The 23246-nt window shown below is 34.3% G+C and overlaps 1 protein-coding gene across 6 annotated transcripts in view; it reads left to right on the forward strand.

Moving 5' to 3' along the window:
* Positions 1-23246, forward strand: part of foxn3 (forkhead box N3) — a 218413-nt gene that overhangs the window by 60323 nt on the left and 134844 nt on the right. For all 6 annotated transcript variants that reach the window (XM_039742314.1, XM_039742316.1, XM_039742318.1 and 3 more), the window contains one exon: positions 589-1145. In XM_039742314.1, the coding sequence (XP_039598248.1) occupies positions 603-1145 (543 nt within the window). In that variant the 5' untranslated portion in view covers positions 589-602. The remainder of the gene's footprint in view (positions 1-588; positions 1146-23246) is intronic.

The following is a 23246-nucleotide window of genomic DNA, read 5'->3' on the forward strand; positions in this document are numbered from 1 at the left end:
TATATTGCAATTTTTATAGTAAACATCATTGCAGGGAGGTTCTCTAGCCACATATCTGCTTGTCTACCTATGCAGATATGGGAAAAAAAAAAAACCTAGGCACATTAAATTGCACAAAGTGGACGGTGGAGCTTGTGGATTAGAATTCACCCCCTAAACCTCCAGGCCCCAACCTCTTAGACACTTTAGTAGTGTTGTTCCTTTATGAAAATCATTTTGCTTTTAAGTGGCATATGCTTTATATCTTGAACCTTTTGTGTGTGTGTGTGTGTGTTTTAAATTCAAGTATCTCTTAGCACTTTCATGTTTTTAGGAAAAAGTTAACCAATCCATTTAGATCCTCACCTTCAAAACCAACCAACTTGATACTTTTTGGTACTGTTCCCCCATAAATTTTCAGATACTCTGTCACCTGTTTCTAAGACTGTTAGAATCTTCACCAAAGTAGCAGTGATGCATGACACCAACATATAATTATTTCACACTTTAAACTTAATGTTTAATTTTCATGCTGTGAAGTATACCTTGTGATGTTCTATAGAATACTATTTTGCTGTTTGACTTTGCTGTGGTTTTATTTTGATGCAGGAGTCTTGGTCTAAATGGGTCCAGTCATGCCTCCCAGTAAGAAGCCGGAGAACTCCGGGATCAGTGTTTCCAGTGGATTAAGACCATGTTATCCAGGTAGCTCTCTAACTAAGACTCTTGAGGAAGTAGAGGAGCTGGACCTAACACTGCCTACTGTCAAATCAGAAAAGGGGGCCATGGAGGATGAAGAGTTAACAAACTTGAACTGGCTGCATGAGAGCAAAAATTTGCTCAATAGTTTTGGGGACCCAGTCTTGCGTAGTGTTAGCCCTGTTCAGGATATTGATGATGATACTCCACCCTCCCCTGCTCATTCTGATCTGCCCTATGATGCTAAGCAAAACCCAAACTGCAAACCACCATATTCTTTCAGCTGCCTAATCTTTATGGCAATTGAGGATTCTCCTTCCAAGAGACTGCCAGTAAAGGATATATATAATTGGATCCTGGAACATTTTCCCTACTTTGCTAATGCTCCGACAGGGTGGAAAAATTCTGTGAGGCATAATTTGTCATTAAACAAATGTTTTAAAAAGGTGGACAAAGACAGAAGTCAGGTAAGCTTTGAATTTTAATTATTTTTGTTAGTTTTTGAACTTTCCAAAGTAATTACTATTATGGAAATTGTAAACTCAAAAGAAAGCAGTTGTGTTGTTTTTTTTTTCCTTTGCTAGGGACCATTTTTAATTTTCCACACATTTTAAATTCTGTGATTCTAAATGACTTTATTGCATATGTTTCACTTCTGTCCTCTTCCCTGGCAAGAGTTTCAGTTCCTGCATCCCCCAAAAATCAAGTTACTACGCTTTCTTCCCATCTTATTTAATATTTTTACATCCTAAATATTGGAACTCGTTATATTTCCAACTTTTAATGAAGACTACTAATAAACCCTTAATTCATCTGAGTGATGGTAACTTTTGTGCCTTGGGTTTGGAGACATTTTAGAGCAGAACATACGTGACACAGGTTGGTCAACTGTAAAAGCAAATAACATACCATATTGTAAAACTCTCCCAGAATTTATGGGGTGAGTTGAATTCCCAAAAATGCCTTTATATACTTAGGATATAATTAACATTTAAATATCTTTATCCCCTAAAAAAAAGCCAAGCAAAATGCCTTGCTTGAAGAAGGAGCCTGAGTTTCCTCGAAAGCTTGCATATTGTAATCTTTTTAGTTAGCCAATAAAAGGGGTCATTTTTGCTTGGCTTTTCTCCACATTCATAATGGCTAACACGATACAACAACCTACTGCCCCTAAAAAAGAAAGCAACAAATCACTCTGGCTTCTGAAATCTTTCATATATAATGGGACAGAGCACACGCTTGGCTAAAAAAAAGTTTCATGTGTTGTTGTATTTTGTTCCCCTAAAATATATGCTAGTTTTAACTAATTGTAACTAGCTAATCAGTTGTTATACAGATAACCCGTTTCCCTCCACATTTCACTCCACTTAAGTCAACTTATCAGTTTTCATTTGAGTCTCAGTAAATATGAAATTCTACAACGAAATTGTTCATAGTTTAATAGATGAATCCCATTTTTCTTTTGAGCTTATATCATTGTTTAATGTTGACAATATGAGGTTTTCTTTGTGAGGAATTGTTTAGGAATGTGTGTTAGTTGAAGGAATAGCAATTTAAACCATACTATATTTCGATAGTGTTTGCATGTGTAATGTACTTAGATAATGGTAATCTTTATTCATTAATTAATTAGTTTGTGTAGACATTTAAAAGACATTAGAGATCAATTAATATTACAAGGGAAAAAAAAACAGTTTACATAAGAAGTATCTTTCACTTTAAGAGCAATAGCTGCAAAAAGGAGAGAAGGTGCATAATATGTGCAATTGTTTCCAGAAAGCTGCCACAGGGTGTTATTCTGTGTTAGGTTTAGTGTAGAAATGCTGTCTAAGGGTCTGATTTATGGCAGTTATGTGGTGAAATGTACCCTTCCTCAGTTTTAGCTTGAGTGGTACAGTTTTTCCATGTGACTTTTAGAGTTCATTGCCATCTGGTCCTTGGCTGCATAGAAGAAATTTCTTGTATATGTGTCTCCATGGAAACATGGTTGCAGTTGACATGGAAAGTAAGCAGCTGCTGGAGCAACAAAAAATGATGTTGCAGGCTTTCTAATTTTCTGGGAACAGGGACTGCTCATTTTCCAGTTGTTAATAGGTGTAAAAGGTTTTTCATTTTGTCCAACCATTCTACAGTATTTCATATTGATTGCAGTATTTTTATTTGATGGTTACATTTTGACTTCATATTTTATTTAAATAATGCCAACGTGATTGTGCTTGATTCTAAGGCAGCAGAGTCTAGTGGCTAAGACATTAGACTATTAATTACAATTTTATTAATTCAACCCTGCTCACTTAGCACATTTAATGTTGCAGTACTCGGTTTATAGAAATCTGCATAATAAAAGTTGGATGTACGTATTTTTTTCTTCCTTTAGAATGCAGTCTGGTAGTTTTTTTTTTCTTTTTTATACTTTGTACCAAAAAACCTTTTTTTTTTTTTGGGTAATGTTTTCTGAATGGAAAAGCTGTTTGAATCTCTATCCTTGCCCTAGTTTAACTATAGTGGAATGTATAGAGTTTCCTGTGCACAAGAATCCCATGTGAATGGTCATGTGGTTCAGAGAATGTGACTTAGTAACTGAAATAGCTGAAACAATTCTGTCTTTCTACAGTTGGAAGACTTTTAGCTACTTCCCCCATTTTACCAATCAAAGAAACAGTATTTTGACAAATGGTAAATTTATCTTAGTGTTCATACTAAGTTTTCAGTTTTTCATTCTTGCACAGTTTCTAATTCAGCAGAACTGTCATTGCAATAGGCATGCTTTTCTAATTGATGTCTGTATATTTTTTTATCTCATGATTCTAAGAATAATTTTCATATATTAACAGCTTATACTATTTTTTTTTCTTCATTGATAAAATTAATATTCATCAGATTTTATAATAAGACGTTAATTGATTATGATTATTAATTGGTTGTGTGTTTTGAAAGAAGCCTTTATCAGAGGTGGACCAGAAAATATAATGTGACAAGAACTCTCTGAACTCTGCCATTATGTTTCAGAAAGCTGAATATATATTTGGTTATATTTCCATAATAATTTTTAATTATTTACTCAATACGTGTATTGCATAAGCATAATCTCTTTGGAAACTTGAATACTTCCAAACCATCACTTTACCAATATGTTGTCTTAGGTTACTTCTTTAGTATCAAGAGAACCAGTTTTTGTTTTAAAAAACAAGTAGGTTTTTGACTCCTAATTATTTCGATTACACATTGGAAGTTTATATTGCAGCGAGAGAGAGAAAGAGAGACTCCATACCAAGCACACTCAAACCATCACGCTGTTTAAAAGTGAATGTAGTTAATTAAGGCTGAAAATGTTTTGGGATCAAATTCAATCCTATGACAAATCAGTCCTTTATCAATTTTAATTAGCACCATTGTTTACGCATATTTGAACTGTTGTATGTGTGTGTGTGTGTTTTTATTTTAAATTTGAAAATGCCTTTATTTTTTTGAAATACATTTTCAGAAAGCACAGTTTGCCTTTGGAGAAAACAGTTGTACCTGAGTGTCACCATAGTTTATAACATGCTTAAATATGATACAGTGAATCTAGTACTGTACTCTTATTTATTTCGAATGGCCACAACCAACAGACCATACCACAGTGGGTAAAATCATTTTAAAAATAATATTGTGATTAATTTTGAAACCCTAATTTTGTTATCAGTCAAGCAATCATTGTGGTTCCTGTCATAGCACAATATATAATAAGATGATTAATAAACTAAATAATACATTTTTAAAGCTGAAAAAACAAATAGGTTACAGTACATTACATCTTGAATGTACATAATAAAGTTGCACTTAAACGTAGACTAGAGTAGGTGAAATGGAGGTATCGTACAAACTGTCAGTTGAGTCTTTGCAGAAGAATCAATTTAGAGAATATTTACCGATAAAGGATAAAATGCAAGTGAGAAGAGTTGTATTGTTTGGCAGGATATAAATATGCTTACTTTAAGGGATTTACAGAGATAAACATACTTTTGACTACATTAGAGCTGCAACTAATGATTATTTTGATAGTCAATTTGTTGATTATTTTATTAATTAATTAATTAGTTGGATTGTTAAAGTTAATTTCAAATTTAAACCAAGGAGCATCAAAATGGAACTTTTCACCAAATAAAAAGATGGGAATAAAAATTTCTAACATGTATTTTTAAATGAAATTTTTGAAGGTATTTTAAACAATATATAGGTTTTTGTACAAAATGTATATAATACATTGAAAATAAATAGTAAATAGAAATAAAACACTTAGTTGCACTTCTGGCTGTAGAAGTGCAATTAAAAAGCTCACACAATATTTCCTTAAAAACAACAGTTTTCGATAAATTCACCAAACTCACAATTTGGCTTATTTATTCAGAATCGCACTAAACAGACACTTAATAACTTACATGTATAATTTTGATGTTACTTTTTTTCTTTCAGCTTCTGGCAAAGCATCATGTAAATATCTGACCACAACAAAATCCCATCACATCTGTTGCACCGTCATGATTTTTTTATTATTATTAATTTTTTTATGTAATGTTTGAAATTAGTTATGTTGAGGAAATGTCCAGACTATTTTTCTTTTGCAGCCAAGCAAGTGGTTTAATTTGTTTGAAACTCTGCCATTCTTTTACTATGTAATATGCCAAGTTTATTTTAATTTAAAGGTTGGTTGGGAGCATGGGAAAGGTCATACAATATCTTTTTGGATCATTATTTGTCTTTTTTGTTTCTGGAAACATTTTACCTTTGCAGATTCTTTGGTACATTTGCCTGCCGCATGTCATTTACTGTTAGAAGTGTACCGTTAGATTTTAACATTTTAAAAGTTTGATCCTGCCACAAAATCTGTTTTACCGGGTACACTAGGCTTGCTTCAGCAGTACTTGCACATTATAGCGTCTTACTCCAGATTGTATAAAAGCCAGTTAAAGTCCAACTGCCAGCTAGTCTGGAACTTATGCTTTTTCACCCTGTTCCTGCCTTTTGACACAGAATAAACGATATGCCTTTAGGTTGCAGTTGATGTGCTATGAGATTCACCTCTGCACTGTTAGTAAGATTTTGATTTCCTTTGCATACGAGACTGAAAAAAAATCTTCTGCTCAGACAGGGACTTATCGGTTCTTTGCAACCTTTTTTTGTAAAGAAACACATGCTAATGTTAGACGTGAATGCAAGCGTGTAGTTGAGCATTATAATTTGTCATTGTGGGCATGTTCAAAAATAAATAGGTAAAAAAAAAAAGGCAAGTAAAAATCTGAATGTTTAGTGTTTTATTCGCAATGTAGGGAGCTAGACTATGATTTGAATTATTTCTCACTTCAAGCCAAAAGTCATGTCATTATGCCTAGATTATCAAACATTCCGTTCATATATCTGTAATCACATAACACTGAAGCAACATTCGACTTACATCTATGATGGCGAGTCTTACTCCTCCACACAGTGTAAATGTTTGTGCATCTCTGTTGTGTTCTTGTGCCATACGAGGTCAGACCTACACATTCTGCAACTTGCAACCTTTTTTTTCCTGTGTTCAGAGTAAAGTTCTTACAAACTCTGGAAGTCTTAGGTCGCTCTGTCTTTTCTGGTGTTTCTGTATTGTGTGTCTTTTTACAAATGTGTTCACAACTGAATGAAGTAGTGACGCAATTGTGTGGCAGAACTACTCGGCTAATGACATAATTGACTAATCAATGAAAGTGATTGTTGCCAATGTTTTTAATAATTATTATCAATAATGATGATTATTTCTTGCAGCCCTAGACTACATAGTTTGCATTCTATTGTAAAATGATAAAGTACCATAAATGCAAACAAAGAAAAACTGTTTATTGAACTAAGCAATTAAAATGTATCCTTGCATTTGGTGAAATCAGGTTGATTATTTTTTTTTTAAATTTTGAATTGGTTTTATTTTTATCAGTTAATTTCATGAATTTGCATTTACAGTGGAAATACATTGGCAACAGGCATTTTGCATAATTTACAAAATTTGATCAAAGCAGTAGAGTACTTAATTAGCGTTTTAGTTATCTGTTCTATGCAAAACAGCATGTTTGTGTGTCTGATACTTAAGCCTATCTGATAACATTCCTTTGAAGTCATTTTAGCTACCTTAAAAACTGTTCATACACATATGCTGTTAGTCCTGGCAAGATACAAATATGAATTTACAGAAAAGCATACTCTATTTAACCTTTTATTCCGTAGAACCATATGTTAGATATGATTGCATCTTGATAAAGTTTAAGCAAAAATAAATGTTATTACACAAAGTTTAACTAAAGTAATTTTTCAGATTACCTTCTTTAGATTAGTTTGTCAGTCAGTCAGTCATCATCCAACCTACTATATGATATTCTATTAATTTTTACCTTGCTGATAAAATGTCTTAATTTTTCTGTTTAAAATCTAATATTACAGAAATAGCAGAAAAATGTGCTTGCTATTGGCATTTAATTTTCTGATTCACCTTTATAAAGTAAATGTGTAATGCGAGTAATACTGTTTGTTTGCATAATTAATCATATATATTCAGTGGTGCAAAAATACACTTGTTCATTAAGAAGCACTTTTGTACTGCCGTTGAGTAGATATAAATAGATTATTTAATTTTATGGTAAAACTTCAACATTTTAAATTACAATGTCAGATTTAAAATAATATGTAAATTTAAGGTTATCCCGATTTCAGTGGCATGATGTGGCAATCAGTTTCTTGACTTTCCGTAGATAATGCTTCTCTGTGCTTATTATTGTTGATTCTAATGAGTGCATACCTGTACCCATGTTTCAGTAATTCCAGGTTTTTGATAATACAATATATCCTTTAAATGTTAGTTTCTCCATAAACAAAGTTTGCTTTTCAGCAGTTTTTAAGCATGTGCATGGTAGAGAGTAATAAAAACAGCTCTAGTTACTTAGTTATAAGCTACTACTTATTCTTGTACTGAAATCCAGAAACATTTGGCAATTTCATGTTTGTTTTTTGTTGTTTTTATATAAAGAAAAAGGCTGATTTTGGTTTTGTAAATAGAATTAATGTAATGATTTCAAATATAAGAAGTGCTTCAAAATATTGATACATTCCGATTTTTTTTTTAATTTGAACATTTAGAGCATGTATGTGGTTCTTTTAGGACATTTAGGTAATTGAGTGAGTGAAAATTTTCTTTTACTTTTTTTTTAGGTCTAGTTAAAGTTATTTTTATGCAGTGACTATATAAACTGGTGCTGCTTTGCATTGTTCTTAAGGAATGAATGTATACATCTTTAAATTATGCACTAGTAAAAGTAATAAAGAACAATGTCATATTTTGTTGTTGGTGGTTGATTTTTTTTTTTTGAAAAGCATTAAAACATTCTGTTAGCAGTTTATTCATGCGGCTTTTAAGTATTTTGTATTATGCATCACTTCTAGTACAGAAATGGTAACTTCTTACATAAATCTTGATTTTCATATATATTTACAGTCTGAATTATCAGTTTTATGTTTTAGACATTTTTATTTTTTGGCAGTCTTGTTGAGCATGCTCATGTTTACTCAATTTAAACATGAAAAAATATGTAAATTTTGCAAACATTTGGCTGAAGCTGCAGTGTTTATAGTCTGGTAGCTGGGTTAATGCACACGTAATGGTCAAATACAAATGTATAAAATAAAGTTTGCAAACAAAACTCTGCATTCTGGGCATTGGTGGCCGCTAAAATTAAATCTTCAGGTAGCAGTAATATAATTTTTTATGCAATCGTTTGGCTTACTGGCTACTTGACCTTGCATTGTATCTGTTTTATATTTCACTGGTTGTTTGATGAAAACAACCAGCACCCTCACAATCCCAAACTTGGTTTAGAAAATGCACAAACACATTCATTCACATTGTAGCAATTATCACATGGATACTGCAGTCTGAACTTGTCCAGTAAGAAGTGAGCTGTATTGTGCATATAGTTTATTTTTGCTGTTAACTAGTTCTCTGTGTGTTTAACTGAAATGAACTGAAAAGGGCATTTTTAATTCTAAAAATTCCCTAATATCTTTGTAAATGTTTGTCTGTATACATTTTCTATTTATTCTGCCCCGTCATATCAATACTAACTCTAATCACTTCATGGAAAATGTGCTGCTTAGAAGGTACTGCATATAACTGCTTATTTTCATGTATAATGCTATTTACATAAAGTTTAAAGACTGTGTAAAATGTTTTTGCATTTCCTGAATTTGAAGTGGTTGGTGCTGATATGTATGTCTTATTATGCCCCTACATCCTTTAAGGAGTAAGATTAAAAACTAATTGATGTATTTGTGTGGAAAATCTATTAAATGCATCCAATACAGTATTCTCATATGTTGCTGTAGTTTTTTTTTTTTTTAATTATTTTGACGGAAGGTAATCAACATGTTATTGTGTGATGCAATCACAAGAGCGTGCCAAGCCCTTTAGCTTGAACAGATGTGTACATTTTGCTGTTGAAATATCTCTATAAATACATCTCTTACTACTCTGATCTCTCAAATAATACAATAAAAAAATGGGCACACACAGCAATGTGTGATGGTGAAAACTTGCACAAACATAAATTTCAGAGAATCAGCCCTCCATAAACCTTTGGAACTTCTTCCGTTAGTAGTTAGGCTCAGGTAAAGGGTAATGTTAAAATCAATGCCCAGAATTCGGTATAATTATTATAGTAATTCTTTTATATAGTGCCTTTCTCACTGCTCAAAGTGATTCAGTGAGTGGGGAGTCTCTTCAACCACCACTAATGTGTAGCATCCACCTGGATGATGCAACCTCAGTCATTTTTGTGCCAGTATGACACTCACCGCACATTAGCTTTTAGGTGGTGGTGAGAGAGAGAAAAAGAACAAGTTAGAGACAGGGAATGATTTAAGGGGTGAGAATTACTGGCCCATGGTGAGCAATGTTGCTTGGGTATGATGATAAACCTTACTCTTTAAAAAGGAGGGCCAAGGGATCTTTATGACCACAGAGAATCAGGACCTCGGTTTAATGTATCATGCGAAGGATTACGCCATTTTTACATGCAGTGTCCCCATCACTGCCCTGGGGCACTGTGAACCACAACCCAGACCAAAGGGTAAGTGCCTGCTGCACGCCTCACTGACAGCTCGTTCAACAGCAACCCAAGTTTTCCTAGGTGGTCTCCCATCTGGTTGGGCCCGACCATACTTAAGTTCATGTGGATGACCTATGTAGCTTATGTGGTTTGGCTGCTGGAATAAATGTAAGCATATCACTGAACCCTGCTTTAATTCATGTTATATGTCTCCTCTAACATCATACTGTATTTCTTAAATAGTTCCACCATATGCTTGTTTTTTCTTGTCTCTTATTCACACTTCCATTTTGTTTGCTTACATATAAGTATTAAAAAGATTTGAGTGCCATTTTGTGTTGTGATTGTCACATCAGCTCAGTATGCTTCTCAGTTTTTTTGTGGGCATGATATTTTCATACAGTATTTGTTGCCTTTGAAAAGATTTATGACTTCACATCATTTAGATGGTAACAGCCTGAATCCAGGATTTCAGTATTTAACCTCTCAAACTGATTAGACTTTGTATTCTTAAAAGTATTTCTGAAGTAAAAGTTAAGTTATGAAAGATTGCAGTAATAAAGCAACTGGTATACAGTATGATGACGCTTGCTTTCACAGCATTGCAGCTTCTTTGATGTCTATTTTCTGATTCAACTAGTTGAAATTGAATTTTTTTTTTTTTTTTTTGCCCAAACTCATTTATTTGTTTGGACCTGAATTAAAGCATTTTCTAAAAGAAATATAATGACTATCATTAGTTTGGTGAATGCTACAGCTTTCAGGAGCCATACTGGCTGCACTGTTTTTTTCTTTCTGTTATGTATGTTATGAATGACACTGTTAAAATCTAAAATTGTGAAGACCTGTGCAAAACTTGACTGAACTTTTTTTTTTTTTCCATTGTAAAAACAATAATACACAGAATAAAACAGAAAAACACAACCTTTTCTGAACTGTAAGAAGCTAAGCTTATAAATAAGATGATATATTCTTAAACTATATGCCCCTTGTTTTATAAACCCATCCCAAGTACATTTGGACATATCCTTGTAATGAGTTTAAAGCAGTGATAAATTACTCTGAACTGTCATTGAGTGCTTTGTCCTTTAGTTTATATCGGGCACCATGATAGGATTATTACAGTAAATTTGTCCATATTTAAAAGAAAAAAGTGGAAATCTTTTTTATTGTAAAAGCAATGGAGACGAACAGAATAAAAGAAAAACAATCTCATAAAAATGAAAAAAAGATTTTGTGATCCTGTGCTGCCCTTATTTACCGATATGTCTGCATGCAATCTATACTCACTTCATGTAGCACTGTCCCTTACTAATATAAAAACCATATCAAGGTTTATATAACATATAATATGTGTTTCTAACATCATACCACATAACAGCAAACACCATGTAGTGACCCCAGCTGAATGGTGATTTTCAGAAACTTGATGATTTATGAATATTGCCATTTCCCATGACCTATTCATTTGCCTCTAGGCAAGTCATCGCCTTCCATTAGAACTAGATAACTATTTTATCTCATTTCCTTGTTCCTAGGATGTTGTGTCCTTGATCAGACCTTACTTGACAAACTACACCACATATAGCAATGAAACCGTGGGGGCCATTGATAAAAGCTTGTGTTGTCATGTCATCCAGGCCTTACATATGAATGATGCAAGAATAGAAATAAAGACCTTGCCTTTTATTTACTTTAATACCTTATTTGGTAAAAATGGGCCACAACTATCCATTCCCCAATACGTGAATAGCGGTAATGGATCCACTCTCTTTGGAAATAAGTTGACCATTCTTCACTCCTCTGTGGTTCTCCTGTGCTTCCTATAGGTAATGCAGTGATGAACATGATGTGCTACTATTCAGCTAATGGATGGACTCCAGAATCCTTTTGATATAATGTAATTAATTGTGAGGCCTTTACCTTAATGCTTATTCTATTTATGACACTAAGAAATAATCAAATTTGTGACATGGTAATACTTGGGCAGAAATGTGAGATGTTTCAGTAAAAAGTAGAAGATCTACACTAAATATATACACAGACACACACACAGCATGAGAACACCATCATTGGCTATATTGGCACCAAGAGAAAACCCCCCATTATGGAATAGTATTTAACTCCATTAACTTATTTCTGTAGAGTTTTGGTTATAAAATGCTTTTGCATTTTCCATTTTTTACTGTGGTAGTACTATCAAATTAGATATTTTGGGTGGTTCTAAGAATATATGCAGCAGCTTGAATGTCATAAGACCAGAAGAAAAGTTGATCAGGCAGTCTTTAAGGCTCGATGCCTATTGTGGTTAACAGTTATGATGCTCTTACCTCAGGATCTCCAGTAGACAGCTCTGGAATCAAATTTGACGAAGAACACAATTCTCTTTCCCACAGAAACTGGGTCCTATCAACCATTGTGATGAAAGTAGTTCACTAAAACAGTAAGGCCTCTAGAAGCATGTATGGCAGGGTTTTCACAATTTGGTACACATCTGAAATGTTGAGAAATTGTACTGAGCTGAATCTTCTGCATTTTGTTTGCTACAAATATGTGTAATCTGTGGCCTTACTATTAACATATCCCAAAACTACAATTTAGTCAGTTCAGAAATACTCTTAAACATCAGTATGCTCAATTTGCTCTACAGAAGATTTTTGATCTCAAATGAGATCACTGCAGTCATTCACCATTACTTGGGAATAGTTGTAAATGTTGTAGGAGAGATATGTTCATTGCACCCTGTTCCTAGCTGGTCTTGTCACAAGCACTATTTATATACACAGATGCCAGCACCTGAAAAATGACTACTCCTAGTTTGCATAATTTTTCCAAAGCTGGCAGGTTCATAACCATGGGGTAGTTTTTTTTATTATCTGGATTGATTCAATCATTTTTGCAGTGCTCACATAGTGGCCAAAGCTCATCAGACAGAGAGTCATCTTAGCTTTTGTCCTGTCTTCACATATCCTTGAAAGCGATTTTGCTGTTAAACAGGAAAGGAGCTGCAAACCTTAAAGGATCCTACAAAGAGGGAATGGTAAATAGAATTTCCTGATGACTTGCTGGCTGACCTTTGTGGTTGATACTAAATTTACAACAGTCTGATTCAATATGCCACTAAATTCCTAAGGCTTTTTCCTTTGGCATATCATCAAATGCAAGATTATGATTTTTCATATCAATTGCCATTTCTTAGGGTGGCACTCTAGGACAGTTCTAGTGTTTGTTTCAATCTTGTGCAGCCAGAAAAACAAAGTTTCTAGTCTCTTTGCCATGCTTAATGCCCTTTTATTTAATGTTTACACTTGTATTTCTGTCATCTACATAAAAATCCCTCAAGATAAACTGGAAGTCTAGACAGGACACAAGTTTTGCTAAATGTCTGAGTTTATGGTTTGCCTATCCAGGATAATTAAGAAGCAGATCCAAACAATACTTTAATTTGAAACTTTTCAGGATTTGTTTGCATGTCATTTCTTCCCCAAAAGAAGCATAAATTATACCTGTCTGATGCGCATACATGAAATTGATTAAACGTTTTCTCTGTGTTACATGTAAGAGTGACAGAGTGCTAATGAATTTGGTAGGGGCTCTAAACAAGTTGTTCATTAGATCAGACTCCATGAGGAGATGGTCACTGAGACCAGTTCTTTTATATTTGGTTGGAGAAATCTAAGACAACACACAATTTGTCTGGCTTCTTAAGGAAATAAATGCCATAATGAGGAATATACCAAGTTTCTCCTTCATTGCCCTCTTCTGTAACATCCTTTAAATTACCATTTTCTATGACTTCTTCCATGAATTTCACATAGTGTTCCTTGTACTTGTCACTCTTTTGTAATTTCCCTTTAAGGTGATCAAGCTTGAGCAATTGCAAAAACTTGTTCTCTTCTTTGAATAGTAAGTTGCATTTCAGAAGTGGTTAAGGCTGTTTTTCCTAATACCCTCTCTGTTTTCCTTGAAAATAGATGTCATTTTGGGAGACTTCCTACTGTGTTTGAAATCTGACTCCAAAATGCAAATCACATCTGCAGGTGTCACCAGTTGGAGCTCTTTGACTGTCACACAACGAAACAGACTAATATTGTTCTGTGAATCCATCTGTAGTGATGAGGACTCTACAATACTGCACCCTAACTCAGTGCACACAGCACAAGGCTCTCAATTTTCCATCCACAATTACTTTGGTGAGCGTCAGTACTCTTAAGCAGTTGTAGTCTTTTCAGAGGCCCAATTCCTCAGTCTTGCAGTGGTGAAATCTTATTTGCAATTGCTAACAGATGATTCCACGTTTGTGCTGTTTAATGTGTAGGAATGGATTAGTGTTATGCAGTCTTCAGTATATGCAGGTTGAAGCTCAGTACTGACTTGGGAGTTATAACGTCTGATCAGTTCTATGGAGTTGGTACACAAACCTTCAACTTTGACTGCAACATCCCAATTTATGTTGCCACTGGCTGACTCCTAAATTTGTAATTAGACTAGTATGTTGCTTTGTTGATTGAAAACACACAACATACAAAATACAAGGCATTTCATCACTGACAACATGAATCATCAGGCTTCTTTTTAATACCACAGCCTATTAAATGTTTAGGTTTAAAGGCTGTAGAGATGCCATTTTTTATGTAGAAGAAAAGATAGCTTAATTAAATTAACAGTAGGGCTGTCAAATTGAACATCATTATTAGAATATATTTAGAATGTATTTGAAAAAAGTCTTATTTAGAGTCAAACTTACAGCCACACCACTTCACAGTGCAGTTTGAGACAGTTTTGTCTATCTCACTGCTCTGCTTTCTGATTAACAGACCAGTCTGTGAAATCACATCTGAACCCTGAAATTCGTATTTCTTATCCTGTCCTGATTCACTCCTAAACATGACTTGTTTAATGATAAGACATTTTATTTCACACAAATGAAAATTAATGGTCATGATTCTGATTTTCCTTTTATTATTATAAAGATTTAAAATCTTCACTATAATGTCTCAATGCATGATCAATAATCCAGGTAAGGAAATTCTAGAAAGTTGATTCTATTAATCTGGAGATGATTTTTTTTGGTAAGAGATAATGATAAGAGGCCTTGGGGAAAAATAAATCTATCTCCAGATTAACAGAATCAACTTTCTACAGTAGAATCTTCACAATAATGTTCCTCCTCAATGTCACTAATGCACATTTAGCTACCTCCACCAACAGGTGGCGTTTCCATTTGACATGGCTGCTGGCTTGACGTGCAATGCCAAATCATAATTAAGCGTTCAGGTTACCTTTATTACAGTTTTACTGCATCTGTAAAAGAGAAAGAAAGACCTCATCTAGTTTTATCTTGTCTGGTATTCATTGACCACTGGCTCCTACTTTCAGCATTCGCCTGGCATTCAGCATACAAATTTATCAATCTGCACACTGAATTATGCACCAAAAGAAAAAAATATATACAGTAATCCCTGCTCGATCGCGGGGGTTGCGTTCCAGACCTCCCCGCGATAGGTGAAAATCCGCAAAGTAGAAACCATATGTTTGTATGGTTATTTTTATATATTTTAAGCCCTTATAAACTCTCCCACACTCTTATAAACATTTCCTGCACAGTTATACAGCCTTTGTATTCTCTTAGATATTAGGTAAGATTAATTGAAATTATGTATGTAAACACAGTTTATATACAGTAAGACCTAAATATTATTTTAAAGATATCGAGTGTCTCCGATATCACATACGTTACAGCCATTACGATAGACAGGCTACCAGCAATAAATAAGTACAATGCAAGAAAAATAGTATACAGTAAATGTGTGTACAGTGACACTAAATGTACGTACACGTACTAAGTACTGTAAGTAGAAAATTAATTATGGTTACTCACCAACAATGACACAACGACTTGTCCGATAACGATGAGTTTAATTTTACTGCACAACAAAGGAGAGCGTTACAGCCCTTCTAAAGGAGCCTCTTCAGGCGACTGTGTAGCACCGCCGTTGTTCTTCTAACCGGCAGTCTTCAATCCAAATCTCTAAAGCAGATTCCATCCAGACTACTGCCTTATTACATCCATTTACAACTCGTTTTGCACCCTGGTTAAAAGGACACTGCGGCCTTAGATCTTATATTCCTTTCCTACTTTTTAAATAAAAAGAATCGTAGCCTTCAACAAATCCAAAACGTTTACCTTTTCGGCAATCGTTAACATCTTCCTTTTTAGGATTATGCTGTATAACTCTGCGGGGAATATTTATAAACAGTGTGGGAGAGTTTATAAGGGCTTAAAATATATAAAATAACCATAGAAACATATGGTTTCTACTTCGCGGATTTTCACCTATCGCGGGGGGGTCTGGAACGCAACCCCCGCGATCGAGGAGGGATTACTGTATTCCTTTTTTTTTGTGTTTTTTTGGGGGCGATATGACAGGCCTACTCAGTATATGTGAAACTGGAAATTTTAACACAACATATTACAATTTACATTTAGTTGGGAGCCAGTGCAATTTTACCTCCAAATCCAGTAACCCAGTAATAATTGCTAACAATTCTGACTTCACAGCCCTGCCTGTAAGATTCTTCAGCTCTTTACAACTTTTATGTCTTCCAATCATTGCAGTCAGTTTCATTTTTGCTGGATATTTATCCGGTTCCAGTCTATCACATATGCCTTTTTATATGAATGTATTGTCACTTTGTGTCTCAATATCGGAGCGACTTCATGATGACAGCCCATAGTGGAACAACCATGGAGGTAATTACAGAATGTCTTCCTTCTGCCTTATTGAATGCCTCTGCTGTTATTGTTTCATTTCTTTAACTTTGATAGAGGTTTCTGAGGTTGATGTTCTTGCCTTTTTCACATAGTTATCATAATGTTTTGGATGCCTTTTCTTAAAGAGGACACTGAAGTGGCAATGACAGTATTTGTTTATGTTATGGCCAGGTGTCAAACATCCATAACAGTTTCTTTCCCTGTACAAATTTCCATTACTCCTCCAAAAGCTTTTACATTTTTCCCCCCCACAGTCATTCCATATCTGAAGGCCCTCAATATGAGGCATCACATCCTGGCACACATTTAGAAAATTGGAATAACTTATTAGTCTAGTAGCATGTTTTGGTTGGTTCTTTGGCCAGTTTGCCCATTTTTCTTTAAATGCCCTCTGAATGACAAATGGAAGTTCATAACTGTGGTTTAGTTTGTTCCAAGCATCCTGGAGTGCCTCATCATCACTTCTGTAAAGGATCCCATCAAAGATCTTACATGCCAGACAAGCTGTATGTTTCTTAAGATAGTAAAACTTGTGAGCTGAAGAAATATCCTTCAAGTTAATGAGCGACACAAAGGAAGCTTTCCACTCAATAAAATTAAGTGGATCTCCACAGAAAACAGATGGCTCAAGCACTGGAAGTCTTTTCAGAGGTATGCTGTTTTGTAAGGCCTGGACAAATTTATGTTCTCCCGAGGAGCTGTCAATTCATTGGAGAACAAATTTCTAGCTGAAGAAGTCTGTGTTTCGGTATGCTGCAGTGAATCAGCAGGATGCTAGCCTTCCGTGCTGCCTCTTGGTTATAAACTTCCAGCCTAGCATGTCATGTTCTCAAACTTTTCTCTGCTTGCAGTTACTCCAGTTCACACTTGCAAGTCTTTGGACCCTTCTCTGTTGTTTTTCTAATTGCCATATTCTTTCTGTCTGTCTCTTTACTTCCAGCATAACCTCAAACTCGGCTTCCTTTATTGCCAACTCTGCTGCAGTATCTGCACATTTTGGCTGCCATTCATGAGGTAATGGAATTGTTATTAGAGTAGTTGATGAACATTTTACTTACTCATGAGACTGTAGATCCATAAATGGAACAAGCATATTTGTGACATAGTAGCTGACGAAGACAACTGTTTTCTCTTTCAGCATTAAACTCGCCAATGATGTGGGCCTGCCTCTTATATGCAATTTTGGCAATGTCATCTGTCACTGCTTCACATGCATCTACTGTGTATCAAATCCGAAGATGGTGTGATGTGATCTCAAATTACTACATTAACGGGTATCATATCATCCTTCCCTTTTTAAAGGGTATCAATCAGTGTAGACAATTGGCTTTGTGTAATATTTGTCTTGTGCTCTTCTCTTACCTCTGATAACTCAGAGTTTGGATCTTCCATTGATCATTCAAAAATATTAGCATTTTTGCTTTCCTTTGAGCTTCTTCTCTTTGAAATGTAATTTTTTTTTTTACTATGAGCGTTTTTTCAGGACCAGAGTAACAAGGACCTTGATGTTCTTTAAAAGTCTTTTGGAGGTCCTGTTTAGTGCTAGTCTGCATTTGTTCTATACCTTACATCACCTAGGCGATCTCTTCATTTTGATGCATGTCATCTGGCTCTAAAATCTTTAACTGGAGAATGTTGATCTGCTCTTGCAGTAGTCCTATACTTGAAGGAATTGGAATTAGGCCTGTCTTCTTGTGCTCAGTGTGAAAAGTAAAGCAAATAAACACATATAAACCTAATACAATAAAAATATGTACAAAATATCAATATGCTTTATATATATATATATATAATATATCTGTGTTTTTAACTTTATTAATAGTACTCCTCGTGTAATATGTGGGCAAAAGAGTGATGAGAATGAAAGGCCAGGGGAGGATGTTGTGAGAGAGGCTGCAGTGGAAGTAAATGGATAAATTAAAAGATTTGAAGGAAAGGGGTTTGACTGGTGATAAGGTGCAGGACCTAGCTGTATGGAGAAGGCTGATCAAGCATATTGATCCCACATAGAAGTGGGAAATAATTGAAGGTGACACAGAAGAAGAATAATTTGTGGTAATCCCAACTCACCCACCCAATTATTTGAAATTATTTTTAACTTTAATTGTGTGTCTTTGAAGAGGACCATTCCCTCACCCTTGCATCTTTGGACTTTGAAGAGGACAATTCCTTCACCGACAATACCCCTGCATTAGTTGAAGAAGCTGATAGCACAGAGAGCAGACATTTGCTCCACTTCAAACGCTGATGACAATTATAATAAAGTAGGCCTAGAATAACAATTAATCAAAAAAAAAAAAAACACACACATGCTTAGGGCACCAAAAGGAAAACCAAGAATAAAAAAAGGAACACCTTTTAGTGTATATATACACTTGCAAGTAGGCAACATTAAGCATTATTTTTACATCTTTTGATCCATGTTGAAATACTATATTTTTTCAAAGTTAGAAAGCAATGGAAAGGGATATGTTTTTTTTCATACAAATAATGTTACTTCATACAATATCTTTTTAAAATACTGTCCACCAATATTGACATCTATAGAAAGATGATTTTGAACATCAGCACTGTGTCACATATGAAAGCTTTCTTTAGTAGGCTTTATTGTAGAGCTTGGATTGACAACCTCTGCTGTGGCAGTATTCAGTGAACAGAGTTGGACATTTATTTTTGTTTCTCTTTACGTAATTTTTCTTCATATCCATAAAGATGTTTTGAAGTGTAATATTAAAATCTACTTAAGCTTGCTTGCTTTTGTTCAGTGAAGTATCAGTGAACCTTGGGAAGAGTAGCACTTTGAGTATTTTTATTGTCAATTGTGTTTTTGAAAAAAAAAAAGTGTATAGTATATACAATATACATTTTCAAAAATTCCATCTTTTTAATACTGTGTGCAGTAAATGTTTATTTCTTTTTCAATTCTTATTTTTTATTTTGCACTATAAAGATATTGTGAGTATAAATTGTTTAGATCAGCTTGATTCCTTCTTTTATTTGACTTAAAACATATTTGTTCAAAAAGACTTAACTACCCTTGTCAATGACATTCTGACACTTTCTTTTGGTTTACCTCTGTCCATGTGCTGAGGATAATTTGGATTTGTATTACAAAATTATCTTACCTGCTCAGGGTTTTCTTGCAGTATTTGTGTTTTTGTATTTTATTATTATCGTCTTATTTTAACTCAGAGCTTTGTGTTTCCTGTATTTATCTTTATTTATTGTTTTATGCTGATATTATTTTATATTCAGTGTTTTGTGTTGTGTCTTGCCTTGAGAGTTATTACTCTGTGGTCCCTGAGCTTCACAATTTTGTCTATCTGTATACTTGAATATGGTTGAGATGACAATAAAGTTCACTTTGAATTGACTTTGCTGTACACTTGCACTTGGTGAGACATGCTCTGCAAGAACAAAGTAGTTTCTACTGTTAATTTCTGAGGTGATAATGATAGATTGACTGTCTTGCTGTGTAAAGAGAGTTACTTTTGTTCTATTTTATGTATTGTATTTACCCAATTTTTTTAATACCCATTGCATGCTCAACCTGTGTCTCTGTCTAACTTGCCTTTTTCAAAAGTTCTTCTATTTTTATCCCTTCAAGTTGTGTTTTTGTTTGGAGTTTTGGTGCTGTAAAAAAAAAAAAAAAAACTGTTAAACCCTCCTGAGTTTTGGGCTATACAAGAAAATGTATTTTGTCGTTGATGTGTATTTGATCGTTTTTTATTTTCCTCTGTTGTTCATTCTGAAATACTGTGGAGTGCTTTGAAGATGGCAAAGGTGCTATATAAATAAAATGCATCATTGTTACTTTATGTGATTTAAAATAGTCCTTATGAAAACATCAATCTAGAATCACCACAGAATCACCACAAGGAAGGCAATGGGGATCAGTATGGTTCTTAGAGGGGCAAAACAGTTAAGTGTATTAGAACAGATAGCTACACTAACCAGTAATTTACATGCCACCAGAAGTGAAATATCCATGTAACGTAACCCCTCTTCTTTCCATTTTGTGTGGTCTCAACTACTGCAATGTTAAACACAGGAATTAAAGCCTCCTTAATGGCCTTCTTTTGTGTGAATTATTCAGTGTTTGTGTATGAGTAAATTGAACGACTGGCTGTCTAATTTTTTTAATTTTGAATTTGTATTTTTGCTTATCAGGTGAATTGAGCATCCTTACTACAGTAATGGATATTCAATGTTATTGCATTAGTTTTGCATTAACATTTATAAATACTAGCGGGCTTTGCCTCCTATTTGCTTCCCTTGCCAACTCCCCCTGTCTCTGCCACTCGCGTTGTGTACAGGGGTGCTGAACGCACCCCAAGGAGATACGGTCAGTCCTCCAAAACCCCCTCTTAAGCGGTGATACAATGGGGAAACAAGTGTGTGTGTGTGTGTGTGTGTGTGTGTGTGTATGTATATATATATATATATATATATGTGTATATATGTATATATATATATATATATATATATATATATATATATATATATATATTATATATTTATTTATTTTAACCTCCTCTTTGCTCTAACAGCTGCTGGCTTGCTGATGCTGGTGTGCCACGTGATCTGCATCTCGCACAGTGCACTTTTGTTATATCACCTATGTTCATATATTCAATCTCTTTTCGCTTTTACCTTTTCATTAATATCGCATTGAATTTTGGTTTTGTGCCAATGCAACGTATAACTGCCCGTGAGTGAATAGCGTTTTTTTCTCTCTACAAGAAATGTGTATGACAGTAGCATTCACACAAATAAGAAATTTCTTCATGGGGAAGAAACACCACTTTTTTTCCTGTGATGGCAACACGAATTGGACTATCTACAATTCTCCAACTTAAAGCTTAAATCCGAACAATATATTCAATCTCTTTTCGCTGTTCCGTTAATTTCACCGAGTAATTTCCATTTTTTTGCGCTAGTGCGATCTTTACTATCCTTTTTTTGATACTTGTGAATTTTCGTACTGCCATTATTTATAACCTGCTCTGCATTTGTACCGCGCCAGTATTTTTGAATTCTTTACGACATTCTACTTTGTCATCTACTCTTTGTTTATTTTCGGCCCCGGGCCTGGTTAAATCTCTTGGCACAAAGACTCGTCTCACGGGACGTGAAAGTATCTCTGTGAGAAAATCATGTCTCCTTGTCTTGGTAATCTTAACTTTTAGGATTATTCAAATTCAGATGTACAACCATATTACTTTGTGAGTAGAGGTTAGTCATAAGATAAAATCTGTGTGATGTTATAATGTCAGATTTTAATAGAGGTTACTTCACACTTAATGTAGATTGATAGTGAAAGTAAAGTTTTGTTTCATAGTTGAAATGGCTCTGTTTGCACCATATATCTCCACCCTCCTCAGAGTTGAAGCACCCTCTTGCAGATTGTTCCCTTTAAAGTACTAACCATGGAGTAGGAATGATTCAAGAATCGGTTAAAAACAAGAAAATATGAGTTGTCCAACCACAAACACAGTATTGCCTATGTTGGTGAATGTTATAAAATAAATACCCACACACATTTTACAGACTATTAAGGCAAGAAAAAAATGTATATTCAAACACATAATTTGGAGCAATTACAAAATATGTAAATTATAAAACAATATATGTATTATAAAACATACAAGCATGTTTTGTGATCTGTGATTAGTGCAGTAATGAATCGATCTTTGTCTTTCCTTGTGTAAAACAGTCAAATGGAGATAGAGATAGCAGTGTTTACTGACTATTTGAAGCAGAGTCCAGTAAAACTGGCACTGGAATCTTTAAAATAAGAGAAGATGTAAAACAATAATGATTGAAAAAATGTTTTTATGTTGTTTCTTTGAGGCACATCTATTCATGAAATATTTTTTTCCCTTTTCAAAATGTAACAATTTTCTTTTCTAATATTTCAGATCATTATTTTGAGAAAAAAAAACACCAGGTTTTGGGCTCTGTCCAGAAAATGTGTATAATATACATGTCAATATGGTGCTAATCTTCATTCTCTAATGTGTTTTGAGAACATATCAAGAAGTATGACATTTTGGAATAATTGCAGTATCAATTTAAGTCCATGTTTCCCAACTCTACATACAACTGATGCAAATGTAAGCTCTTCATTTAATTTGGACACAATTTTTGAAAAAAAAAATCTTTGAAATAGACTCTTGTACTCAAAGGATGTTACATCGGAGAAAGCAAACCATTAATTTTAAGTTGCTATGAAATATGGCTTCCAAGCCATTGCACATACCCTTTAGATGAAAATTGTATAAAGCAATATGCCTGAGGGTGACATAAAGTTTAAATGCATATAGTGCCCTGATTGTTGCCAAATCTTAAAAATAAGGAATAAGACAGGTTTTTCTTTTTTTCTGAATAAATTAGATCATGAAGGAATGACACCTTATTTTTAAGGGAGCATGAATGAAGTATGCAAGTCTGGCATGATTAGCAGCTACAGAATGCCCTGAGGTAGTAGTTTGCTAGAAGTGGACGAAGAAGATTGTAGTCAATTCCATAAGTTTTAGCGGGTACCTTAGGCACAACATTGAAGATAGAACTACAAATGTTCTGCATGCTGGTTCAAATTTAGGTAATGATTTTAGGTAAAGAGCGATTTACATAAAAGTAAGAGTTTATGGGTGAGTTGAATTCCCCAAAATGCCTTTACAGGCTTC

Source organism: Polypterus senegalus, chromosome 18, assembly GCF_016835505.1.
Source record: "Polypterus senegalus isolate Bchr_013 chromosome 18, ASM1683550v1, whole genome shotgun sequence".
Classification (NCBI taxonomy): Eukaryota; Metazoa; Chordata; class Cladistia; order Polypteriformes; family Polypteridae; genus Polypterus; species Polypterus senegalus.